The 12,767-nt window shown below is 48.7% G+C and overlaps 2 protein-coding genes across 2 annotated transcripts in view; one reads left to right on the top strand and one right to left on the bottom strand.

Moving 5' to 3' along the window:
• Positions 1 to 1,527, bottom strand: part of SCX (scleraxis bHLH transcription factor) — a 33,359-nt gene extending 31,832 nt beyond the window's left edge. The window contains exon 1 of the mRNA XM_060776028.2: positions 601 to 1,527. Within this exon, the coding sequence (XP_060632011.2) occupies positions 601 to 1,158 (558 nt within the window). The 5' untranslated portion in view covers positions 1,159 to 1,527. The remainder of the gene's footprint in view (positions 1 to 600) is intronic.
• Positions 1 to 12,767, top strand: part of BOP1 (BOP1 ribosomal biogenesis factor) — a 164,775-nt gene that overhangs the window by 126,172 nt on the left and 25,836 nt on the right. Inside the window, exon 4 of the mRNA XM_067467210.1 lies at positions 11,237 to 11,391. Coding sequence (XP_067323311.1) covers positions 11,237 to 11,391 — 155 coding nt within the window. The remainder of the gene's footprint in view (positions 1 to 11,236; positions 11,392 to 12,767) is intronic.

Below are 12,767 nucleotides of genomic sequence, written 5' to 3'. Positions count from 1 at the left end.
TTGGAGTTGTAGTTCACCTACAAACAGAGAGTACTGTGGACTCAAACAGTGATGGATCTGGACCAAACTTGGCACAAATCCGCAATATGCCCAAATGTGAACACTGGTGGAGTTTGGGGAATATAGACCTTGACATTTGGGAGTTGTAGTTCCTGGGATTTATAGTTCACCTACAATCAAAGAGCATTCTGAACTTCAGCAACAATGGAATTGAACCAAACTTGGCACACAGAGCCCCCATGGCCAACAGAAAATATTGGAAGGGTTTTGTGAGCATTGACCTTGAGTTTTGGAGTTGTAGTTCACCTACAAACAGAGAGTACTGTGGACTCAAACAGTGATGGATCTGGACCAAACTTGGCACAAATCCGCAATATGCCCAAATGTGAACACTGGTGGAGTTTGGGGAAAATAGACCTTGACATTTGGGAGTTGTAGTTGCTGGGATTTATAGTTCACCTACAATCTTTTGTTTCTAGACAGAATTGTGCTTTGGAAGGAAGGGATGGAGGTGCCCAGGATGTGCCGCATCCCAATGCCAACCCTGAGACTCCGATTCCCACCTGTCCCACTCTTCTCTCCTTTCCCTGCTGTACTCACCATCTTCCTCTGGTTGCTGAGGCAGAAAGTGCAGATCTGTTTGGGCTGGGAGTTCTCGCTCTCCCTGGCCGGGGGGCTCCCGTTGCTGCCCCCTCCATTGCCGCCGTGATGGAAGAAGGCGGCCGAGGCCGGCGTGGTGTGGCAGGGCTGCCCATCGCCGCACGCCTCCCCAACCAGAAGCACGTTGCCAAGGTGGGAGATGTAGCTGGAAGCCAGGCGCAGAGTCTCGATCTTGGAGAGCTTCCGGTCGGCCGGCTCCGTGGGGATGAGGGTCCGCAGTGCCGTGAAAGCCGTGTTGACGCTGTTGGTGCGGTCCCGTTCCCGCGCATTGGCCGTGTGCCGCTGGCGGGGCTCTTGCCGCGGGAGGCGGACTGTCTTTTTGATACCGCCGCCAGACCGGCGCTGGCCACCTTTGAGACCGAACCCGCCACCGTCCAGACAGTAGGGCTTCTCGTCCGAGCCGGAGCTCTCGCTGCCGTTCTCCTCGTCCTCCGAGAGCATGCTGATTTCGGGATATAGGAAACGACTGGGGGGCGAGCGCAGCATGGCGAAGGACATGGTGGTGGACAACGGGTGGCGGTCACTCCTCCTGGCCGGGACACCCTCAGCGCTGCACTCTCATCCTCCCTAAAAACGTTGCCAAAATGTTCACAGAGAAAGGAACCCTTGTCCGCTCCGTCTGGCCCAATGCGTCTGGAAGGGGTTAAGTCCCTTGTCCCGTACAGAGCACCGCTGCCTCTTCCCGTTCTTTCCTTGCACACGTGTGCCGCCTCCTCCTCCTCATGCGCCTTTTGGAGTGCGGCAAGAGCCGAGTGAGGAGTGTTTTATAGCACTGAAAGTGAGCCCTCGGTCGGTCAGCCCGGCCCCTCCTCTGACTCACAGCAGCCGCAGCAGCAGCTTCACGCCTCCCTCAACCTCCTTGCTTGGGACGGAGGAGGAGGAAGAGGAGGAGTGCAACACAACAGAGGCTGTGGGCCAGGACCAGCACACTCTCTCCACCCTGTGGGCTTCACCTCTTAGGCCTCGAGGGTCAAAGGGAACGTCTCCATTCAACCAAACTCCACATCATTCCTATTACTCTTCCTTAAACATGAGCCAACAATGTGATGCTGCAGCTCAAAAAGCCAATGGGATGTTGGCCTGCATCAAGAGGAGCCTAGTGTCTAGATCCAGGGAAGTCATGCTCCCCGTGCTCTATTCTGCCTTGGTCAGACCACACCTGGAATCACACTGTGTACAGTTCTGGGCACCACCATTGAACGGGAGATGTTGACTCTAGGCTGGAATGTGTCCAGAGAAGGGCAACTCAAAGGATCAAGGGTCTGGAGAACAAGCCCTATGAGGAAAGGCTCAAAGAGCTGGGCATGTCTAGCCTGCAGAAGAGAAGGCTGGGAGGAGACATGATGAGGGGAAGACATAGGGAGACGGGCGTAAGCTTCCTTACTGATGCCCAGGAGACTAGGACCCGATGGAGCCATGGCTTCAAACTGCAGGAAAGGAAGGAGATTCCACCTGAAGATGAGGAAGAACTTCCTGATGTTGTTGTAGGTGTTTTCGGGCTATATGGCCATGGTCTAGAGGCATTCTCTCCTGACGTTTCGCCTGCATCTTTGGCAAGCTACCTCTGAGGATGCTTGCCATAGATGCAGATGAAACGTCAGGAGAGAATGCCTCTAGACCAGTGGTTCTCAACCTGGGGTCCCCAGATGTTTTTGGCCTACAATACCCAGAAATCCCAGCCAGTTTACCAGCTGTAGAGTTGTAGGCCAAAAACATCTGGGGACCCCAGGTTGAGAACCACTGCTCTAGACCATGGCCATATAGCCTGAAAAAACCCTACAACAACCCAGTGATTCCGGCCATGAAAGCCTTTGACAATACAACTTCCTGATGATGAGAGAGAGCTGTTCAGCAGTGGAACTCCCTGCCCCAGAGTGTGGTGCAGGTTCCTTCTATGGAGGCTTTTAAACAGGTGCTGGATCCCCATCTGTTAGGGGTGCTTTGAATGCGATTCTCCTTCTTCTTAGCAGAATGGGGTTGGACTGGATGGCCCATGAGGTCTCTTCCAACTCTAGGATTCTATGATTCTAAGGGAACACCTCATATATCATGCTTTTCCTACCTGGCAGAAGAGGTTGGACTGGATGGCCCTTGGGGTTTCTTCTAATTCTGTGATTCTGTGGTTTGTCCTTCACTGAACCACTGAAGAGACTCCCTAAGGGTCATCCGGTCCAACCCCCTTCTGCCTGGAAGGAAAAGCACAATCAAAGAACCCTCAACAGATAACCATCCAGCCTCTGCTTAAAACCCCCCAAGAAGGAGCTCTCCCACACTCCCAGTCGAACAGATCCCATTATCAAGAAGATCTCCCTAATGTTTTGGTGGGATGCCTTTTCCTTCTATTTGAACAGATTTCATCATCAAGAAGGTCTTCCTAGGTTTTTCGGTGGGTTTTGCCCAGAACTGGACACAGTTATTATTCTAAGTCTGACCAAAGCAGAACAGAGTGGGACTAGGACTTCCCTCGATCTTGACACTAGACTTCTCTTGATAGCGCATCACACTTTTGATTCACGTTCAACCTGTGGTCTCCTAAGGTTCCTACAACCTCATAACCTCTGAGGATGCCTGCCACAGATGCAGGCGAAACGTCAGGAAAGAATGCTTCTGGAACATGGCCAGGCAGCCCAAAAAACTTACAGCAACCCAGTGATTCCGACCATGGAAGCCTTCAACAACACATTGAATGTTCCTAGATCCCTTTGTCATGTACCATTTCCAAGTCAGGCATCACCCTTCCTATATCCCTGTGCTTCCAAGCCTCTGACCATGTTGGTGGCTCTTCTCATTGTCCATCTCCTTCTTAAATTGTGTCCAGTTTGCCCAGAACTGGACACAGAGTGATTATTCTGAGTCAAGTCTGACCAAAGCAGAACAGAGTGGGACTAGGACTTCTCTTGATGCACATTCAACCTGTGGTCTCCTAAGGTACCTAGATCCCTTTCTCATGGACTGATTCCAAGGTGGATGCCACCTTTCCTATATCCCTGTGCTTCCAAGCCTCTGACCATGTTGGTGGCTCTTCTCATTGTCCATCTCCTTCTAAAATTGTGTCCAGTTTGCCCAGAACTGGACACAGAGTGATTATTCTGAGTCAGGGTTGACCAAAGCAGAACAGAGTGGGACTAGTACTTCTCTTGATCTCCTAAGGCTCCTAGATCCCTTCATCATAGAACGTTTCCAAGGTGGACACCACCCTTCCTATATCCCTGTGCTTCCAAGGCTCTGACTATGTTGGTGGCTCTTCTCATTGTCCATCTCCTTCTTAAATTGTGCCCAGTTTGCCCAGAACTGGACACAGAGGTATTATTCTGAGTCAAGTTTGACCAAAGCAGAACAGAGTGGGACTAGGACTTCTCTTGATGCACATTCAACCTGTGGTCTCCTAAGGCTCCTAGATCCCTTTGTGATGGACCGTTTCCAAGGTGGATGCCACCCTTCCTATATCCCTGTGCTTCCAAGCCTCTCACCATGTTGGTGGCTCTTCTCATTGTCCATCTCCTTCTTAAATTGTGTCCAGTTTGCCCAGAACTGGACACAGAGTGATTATTCTGAGTCAAGGTTGACCAAAGCAGAACAGAGTGGGACTAGGACTTCTCTTGATGCACATTCAACCTGTGGTCTCCTAAGGCTCCTAGATCCCTTTCTCATGGACTGATTCCAAGGTGGATGCCACCCTTCCTATATCCCTGTGCTTCCAAGCCTCTGACCATGTTGGTGGCTCTTCTCATTGTCCATCTCTTTCTTAAATTGTGTCCAGTTTGCCCAGAACTGGACACAGAGTTATTCCAAGTCAAGTGTGACCAAAGCAGAACAGAGTGGGACTAGGACTTCTCTTGATGCACATTCAACCTGTGGTCTCCTAAGGCTCCTAGATCCCTTTCTCATGGACCGTTTCTAAGGTGGATGCCACCCTTCCTATATCCCTGTGCTTCCAAGCCGCTCACCAGGTTGGTGGCTCTTCTCATTGTCCATCTCCTTCTTAAATTGTGTCCAGTTTGCCCAGAACTGGACACAGAGTGATTATTCTGAGTCAAGTTTGACCAAAGCAGAACAGAGTGGGACTAGGACTTCTCTTGAAGTCCTAGTCCTAGATACCTAGATACCTAGATACTTAGGACTTCTCTTGAAGTCCTAAGGCTCCTAGATACCTTCATCATAGACCGTTTCCAAGGTGGACGCCACCCTTCCTATATCCCTGTGCTTGCAAGGCTCTGACCATGTTGGTGGCTCTTCTCATTGTCCATCTCCTTCTTAAATTGTGTCCAGTTTGCCCAGAACTGGACACAGAGTGATTATTCCAAGTCAAGTTTCACCAAAGCAGAACAGAATGCGACTAGGACTTCTCTTGATCTCCTAACGCTCCTAGATTCCTTCATCATGGACCGTTTCCAAGGTGGATGCCACCCTTCCTATATCCCTGTGCTTGCAAGGCTCTGACCATGTTGGTGGCTCTTCTCATTGTCCATCTCCTTCTAAAATTGTGTCCAGTTTGCCCAGAACTGGTCACAGAGTGATTATTCCAAGTCAAGTTTGACCAAAGCAGAACAGAGTGGGACTAGGACTTCTCTTGATCTCCTAACGCTCCTAGATTCCTTCATCATGGACCGTTTCCAAGGTGGATGCCACCCTTCCTATATCCCTGTGCTTGCAAGGCTCTGACCATGTTGGTGGCTCTTCTCATTGTCCATCTCCTTCTAAAATTGTGTCCAGTTTGCCCAGAACTGGTCACAGAGTGATTATTCCAAGTCAAGTTTGACCAAAGCAGAACAGAGTGGGACTAGGACTTCTCTTGATCTCCTAACGCTCCTAGATTCCTTCATCATGGACCGTTTCCAAGGTGGATGCCACCCTTCCAAGCCTCTGACCATGTTGGTGGCTCTTCTCATTGTCCATCTCCTTCTTAAATTGTGTCCAGTTTGCCCAGAACTGGACACAGAGTTATTATCCCAAGTCATGTTTGACCAAAGCAGAACAGAGTGGGACTAGGACTTCTCTTGATCTCCTAAGGCTCCTAGATCCCTTTCTCATGGACCGTTTCCAAGGTGAACACCACCCATCCTATATCTCTGCCCTTCATCCTCTCTGCCTTAGTGTACCACCATCCACTTCTCTCTTCTGCAGAGCACATAGACCTTACGTAAGTAACACCCGTCTAGGTTTTCCAGGGGTATTACTTTGCTCTGTGCCCTTCCAGCTGGGAACCCCCTCCTTCTTCATCTGGGCTCCCTTTGGGCTTGGAGAGGTTTTGTCCCAGGTGGTTTTGCCCATTTGGATCCCCTTCATGGAGAGAGGCCTCCCTCCTGCTTGGCCTCCTGAACCTCCTTCTTGGCCTCCTGAACTCATCCTGGAGACGGTCCCGATTGGTGGCTGGGGAGGGAGGAAGGGAGACCCTCACCCAATTCCTATTCCCTCCCACCCCTTCCTTCCTCCTTCCTTCTTTCCCTTCCTTGGGAGCCCCCTTTCCCATTTTTCTTCCTCTCTCTCTCCATCTCCTCCTCCTTCTCTCCTTCCTTCCTTCTCCACGTGGACCAGCTATTTGCAAGAGAGAGCAGCTACTGGGAAAAGAATCCCTTCTCCTGCCAGGAATGCGCTGGAGGAATGCCTCTCCGGTCCAAGAGCAACTTCCAGACGTGTGGCTGAGTGACGGCAGCGTCTCTCTTTGGGGGGAGAGAAGAGGCTGATGGGGGGCCGCCAAGGGGGGGGGGCGGAGTGGGGAGAGGCTGCCCTCCTTTCCAGCCACTGATCTCATTCAGGCTCATGTGTTAACTGCTCTGAGCCAGAGGGGAGGAGAGGCCAAGCAGGGCTTGCGCTACTGGAAGGAGGAAAGCGGGGAGGACCTCTTCTGCTCAGGCTCGGCCAAAGAGTGGGGCTTAATACACTTTTGTGGGGAAGGGGGTTATGAGTCCACCTCCAGCCTTGGCTTTGGCTCCATGGTGGGTCTGGCAAGCCCCCTCCCACCCAGCAGGAGGTCAGAGCCCCCCTTTCAACGCCTCCAAATGCAGCAACATGGCATTCTAGATTTGGAAGGGGCCTTCAAAGGCCATCCAGTCCAACCCCTTCTTTCTCCTAGGCAGGAAGGTACCACCCGATCCCTACTGACAGAAGGCCATCTAGCCTGTGTTTAAAGACTTCCATAGAATCCTAAAGTTGGAAGAGACACCAAAGAGGTCCATCCAGTCCAACCCCCTTCTGCACAACAGGGAGACCACCCAAACCCTACTGACAGATGGACATCTAGTTCATGTTTATCCATTGAATTTTAAAGTTGGAAGAGACCCCAAAGAGGGCTATCCAGTCCAACCCCCTTCTACAAGACAGGAAGACCACCCGATCCCTACTGACAGATGGCCATGTACTTTTGTTTAAAGACTTCCATAGAACTCTAGAGTTGGAAGAGACCCCAAGGGTCATCCAGTCCACCTTCCTTCTGCACGACAGGAGGACCACCCGATCCCTACTGACATATGGACATCTAGCTTGTCTTTAAAGACTTCCATAAAATCCTAGAGTTGGAAGAGACCCCAAAGGCCGTCTAGTTCAACCTCCTTCTGCAACACAGGAGGACCATCTGATCCCTACTTACAGATGCCCATATAACTTGTGTTTAAAGACTTCCATAGAATCCTAGAAGTGGAAGAGACCCCAAAGGCCATCTAGTTCAACCCCCTTCTGCACAACAGGAAGACCACCCAATCCCTCTTGACAGGTGGCCATCTAGTCTGTGTTTAAAGACTTCCATAGAATCCTAGAGTTGGAAGAGACCCCAAGGGCCATCTAGTCCAACCTCCTTCTGCAAGACAGGAAGACCATTCAATTCCTACTAACAAATGGTCATCTAGCTTGCATTTAAAGACTTCCATAGACTCCTAGAGCTGGAAGAGACCCCAAGGGCCATCTAATCCAACCTCCTTCTGCAAGACCATTCAATCCCTACTAACAGATGGCCATCTAGCTTGTGTTTAAAGACTTCCATGGAATCCTAGAGTTGGAAGAGACCCAAAGAGGGCCATCCAGGCCAACCTTCTTCAAGACAGGAGGACCATCCAATCCCTACTGACAGGAGGCCATAGAATCCTAGAGTTGGAAGAGACCCCAAAGAGGTCCATCTAGTCCAACCTCCTTTTGCAAGACAGGAAGACCGTTCAATCCCTACTAACAGATGGCCATCTAGCTTGCGTTTAAAGACTTCCATTGAATCCTAGGGTTGGAAGAGACCCCAAAGAGAGCGATCCAGGCTAACCTTCACGACAGGAGGATCATCCAATCCCTACTGACAGGAGGCCATAGCTAGCTAGTTTGGCCATCTAGCTTGGCCATCTAGCTTGCGTTTAAAGACTTCCATAGACTCCTAGAGCTGGAAGAGACCCCAAGGGCCATCTAATCCAACCTCCTTCTGCAAGACCATTCAATCCCTACTAACAGATGGCCATCTAGCTTGTGTTTAAAGACTTCCATGGAAACCTAGAGTTGGAAGAGACCCCAAAGAGGGCCATCCAGGCCAAACTTCTTCGAGACAGGAGGACCATCCAATCCCTACTGACAGGAGGCCATAGAATCCTAGAGTTGGAAGAGACCCCAAAGAGTGCCACCTAGCCCAACCTCCTTCTGTACAATCCAAACCCTCCTGACAGATGCCCACCCAGCCTCTCCTTAAAAACCTCGAGAGAAGGAGATTCCAACAGACTCACGGGCACAAAGAAGGGGCACCCAAAGGCTATCTAGACCCACCCCTCTCTGCCATGCAGGGACCTCTGCTTAAAAACCTCCATAGAAGGGGCTTGGGTTGTGTCTCCCAGCTGGAGTGGCCTTTGGGGTCCCTCCATTCCTGGGAGGGGAATGCCTTGGCCATGACTCAGTTGACAGCCCCTGATGCTCTCCTTCCTTCCTTCCTTCTTTCCTTCCTTCCTTCCTTCCTTCTTCCCTCTTTCTTTCTCCAAGCTCAGCCCCCTTTTTCCTGGCTTGGAGATTCCTGGCAGAAACATATAAGAGGGGAGAGCAAGAGTGATGCCGTGATGGATGGGCTGGAGGAAGGATTTGGGGAGGGGGGGGAGAGACCTGGGCCACCCAGCCCCCTCCCCAATCCACCAGGGACCCCTCACCTCGCCTCTTCCCACTCTGCCTTTATGGGGAACAGATGGCCGAGGGGGTGGCGGAGCAGGGCAGGTGTGTCGGGAGGGGAAAGGGGTCACGTTCACACCTCCCTCCCAACAAACAGGCCTGAAAAGGAACTATTGGAAGGAGGGGGGAGGAAAGGGCGAGGGGGACACACAGTTAGCCCCTTCCCCAATGAGTAAACGCAGGGGTTCCTTTGAGTCGCCCCAAAATGCAACAGCTTCCTTGTCTAGATGCCTTCAAAAGGGGGTTGCCACCATTGCCTTCCTCCGAGGCTGAGAGAGTGTGCATTGGCATATCTTTGTTCCTGACGGTTCAGAGAGATAACCAGGTATATCAGTCTAACAACTGAGAATCCCAAGTTGCCTTGCATGAATACTAGTAGATACTGAACTCTTCTGAGGAAGGTCATACTTTTACAAAAGGGTTATGATTATTCTAAATAGTGTGAATGCCAATCAGTCTCTCAAAGGTCACACTTCCAAAAAGGCTGTGGAGATTCGGGTTTCCCCAAAGGTCATGTAAATCCTGTGGAACGTGCTTCCAAGTGAGATAAGATCGGCTTCATCCCTCCTGGCTTTCAGGAAGGAATTGAAATCGTGTTTTTTTGGGACCAGGCTTTTGGACAGCAGACTTAATTAGCACTTTGGGTTGTTGGCCATGTTCTAGAGGCATTTTCTCCTGTCGTTTCGCCTGCATCTATGGCAAGCATCCTCAGAGGTAGTGAGGTCTGTTGGAACGAGGAAAATTGAGTTTATATATCTGTGGAATGATGTCCAGGGTGGGACAAAGGACTCTTGTCTGCTAGAGCTAGGTGTGAATGATTCAACTGACCACCTTGATTAGCATATAATGGCCTGACAGTGCCTGGAGCAAACTTTTGTTGAGAGGTGATTGTTTGTTTCCTCTCTGTTGTTGTGCTCTTGTAATTTTAGAGTTTTTTAATACTGGGAACCAGATTGTGTTCATTTTCATGGTTTCCTCCTTTCTGTTGAAATTGTCCACATGCTTCTTGTGGATTTCAGTGGCTTCTCTGTGTAGTCTGACATGGTGGTTGTGAGAGTGGTCCAGCATTTCTGTGTTCTCAAATAAAATGCTGTGTCCAGGTTGGAATAAATCTATATAAATAAAAATGTCATGTTCGTTTGTGGGATTGACAGAATTCAAAAACCACTGAGGGAATTGACACCAAATTTGGACACAAAATACCTCTCAAGCCAACGAGTGACCATCACTCATAAAAACACCAAAAAACACAACAGAATGGACTGTAAAAGCCAAAAACCAAAAAAATACATTACAACGCACGCACAAAAACATATACACACACACATACACACATACACACATATGCATATACACATACAAAATACATACACAGGAAGGAAAGAAGGAAGGAAGGAAGGAAGGAGAGATGGAGGGAGAGAAGAAGGGAAGGAGAGAAGGAAGGAAAAAAGAAGGCTAGAGAAGAAAGGAAAGAAGGAGAGAAGGAAGGAAAAATAAGGGTAGAGACGGAGGGAGAGAAGAAGGAAAAGAAGGAGGGAAGGACAAAAAGAAGAAAAGAAAGGTAGAGAAGGAAGGAGGGAGAGAAGAAGGAAAAGAAGGAGGGAAGGAAGGAAAAAAGGGTAGAGAAGGAAGGAAGGAGAGAAGGAGGAAGAGAAAAAGGGAAGGAAAGAACAAAGAGTAGAGAAGGAAAGGAGAGGAGGGAGAGAAAGAGGGAAAGAAGGAAAGAAAGAAAGGTAGAGAAGGAAGGAAGGAGAGGAGGAAGAGAAGGAGAGAAAGAAGGAAAGAAAGGGTAGAAAAGGAAGGAAGGAAGGAAGGAAGGAAGGAGAGAAGGAATGAAAGAGAAAGATGGAGGGAAGGAAGGAAAGAGACAAGGAAGGATGGAACCAAAGAGCAAGGAAAGGGAGGAAAGAAACAGAGAAGGAGGAAAGAAGAAGGGAAAGAAAAAGAGGGAAGGAAGGAGAGAGAGAAAGAAGGAGGGAAGGTTGGCCACAGCAACTCGTGGTGGGTACAGCTAGTAATAAATAAATAAATAAATCCCGATAGATAGATAGATAGATAGATAGATAGATAGATAGATAGATAGATAGATAGACAGACAGACAGACAGACAGACAGACAGACAGATAGACAGATTGTGCGTGTGTGTGTATCTGGAGCTACACTTAAAATTTACGTGGTCTGACTTACATACAAATTCAATTTAAGAACAAACCTACAGAACCGATCTTGGGGACTGCCTATATTGGGAGAAAGTGAATAAATCTTTGTGGAAAGACTCCCAATGGGTTTCCATGCCTGAGTGGGGATTCACTCCCTGGTCTCCTGGAGTCCCAGTCACACCATGACACCATTGCGTTTCTTCATTATCTAGCTCTACACAAATGCACAACGGTTGGTTGATGCAATACTGGGATTCCCATTAACCCTGCCCGGCTCTGCCTCTTCATTCTTGCAGGACATCCGCAACACGGTGGGCAACATCCCTATGGAGTGGTACCAGGAGTTCCCCCACATCGGCTACGACTTGGACGGCAGGAAGATCTACAAGCCCATCCGCAACAAGGACGAGCTGGACAAGTTTCTGGAGAAGATGGAGAACCCAGACTATTGGTAAGGGTCCCGAGACTGGGCAGGGTGACGAGGCAGGAGCTCCATTCCTATCATTCATGTCTCTGCAGCCAAGGGGATGCAAAACAACAGCCCGATTTAGTCCCCTCTTGTGGTGCATACATCTAGGAAATGGAGATGGAATCACAGGGTTCCCTAATTGCTCTGTATAACAGATCCCTATATAATATATCACCAAATATTACGCCGCTGGACACCACTATAAAGAAATGTATGTAATATCACACCCAGTGACACGACGCTGGAGGCTTATTGGCAATATGTCTGGGCAGGATGATTCTTCCTCCAAAGATTTACTTTTTCCTCAAAAATCCTCCCCTTGTGCCTCCAATTTGGTAGCGAGATGTAGATAGATGTGTGTAATGGTAGAATGAACACTGTTTGTCTTTTAGTCTTCTTTTGGTTTAAAGCTGCCACCAACCCAAGTTGCCTTAGGACTTTTAAAATGAGTTTTTGAGGTAACCTTTTCCCAATTCTTCCACCACTGCTCCCAGAATGACTGCTTGGATAAGAGGCCTTTCTGTAATATTAGGATTTTAAAGATGCTGGAATTATCACAAAGGATTAATGACAGACTGAGGAACAAGAGAGACCTTTTTGAAGGTTAAATAGAAAAAGATTTATTTATAAAAACAGACAACTAACTACTTCTGAGAGGTACAAGACGCTTGACTTGGTACAAAAGTGCTATAGCTTGATGGTTCCTAGAATAAGTTTCTTCACTTAGTTACAGTCAGAGCTAATCAAACAGATCTAATAACAACAATCTCCCACTCTACTTCAGAGAGATAGTAATGAGTTTCTGACTAACCTATCCTAGGCAGTCCCCTGAGTTATCAGTTAACTCTTCCCAGAGTTCTTCCTGCTAACTAACTCAGTCTAGAGCAGTGGTTCTCCTAATGCTGCAACCCCTTAATACGGTTCCTCATGTTGTGGTCACGCCTAACCATAAAATTATTTTTGTTGTTACTTCATAACTGTAATTCTGCTACTATTATGAATTGTAATGTCAATATCTGATATGAAGGATGTATTTTCATTCACTGGACCAAATTTAGCACAAATACACCCAAATTTGAATACTGGTGGGGTTGGGGGGGGGGGTTGATTTTGTCATTTGGGAGTTGTAGTTGCTGGGATTTATAGTTAACCGACAATTAAAAGAGAAATGCCTCTAGAACATGGCCATAAGGAGAAATGCCTCTAGAACATGGCCATATAGCCCGAAAAAACCCACAAGAACTGAATCAAAGAGCATTTTGAACTCCAGCAACAATGGACTTGAACCAAACTTGGCACATAGAACTCCCATATTGGAAGAGTTTGGTGGGCATTGACCATGAGTTTTAGTTGTGGTT

This window comes from Anolis sagrei, chromosome 4 (genome assembly GCF_037176765.1).
Source record: "Anolis sagrei isolate rAnoSag1 chromosome 4, rAnoSag1.mat, whole genome shotgun sequence".
Taxonomy (NCBI): Eukaryota; Metazoa; Chordata; class Lepidosauria; order Squamata; family Dactyloidae; genus Anolis; species Anolis sagrei.
Note: the sequence above shows the minus strand (reverse complement) of the source record. Positions and strands in the feature narration are given on the sequence as shown.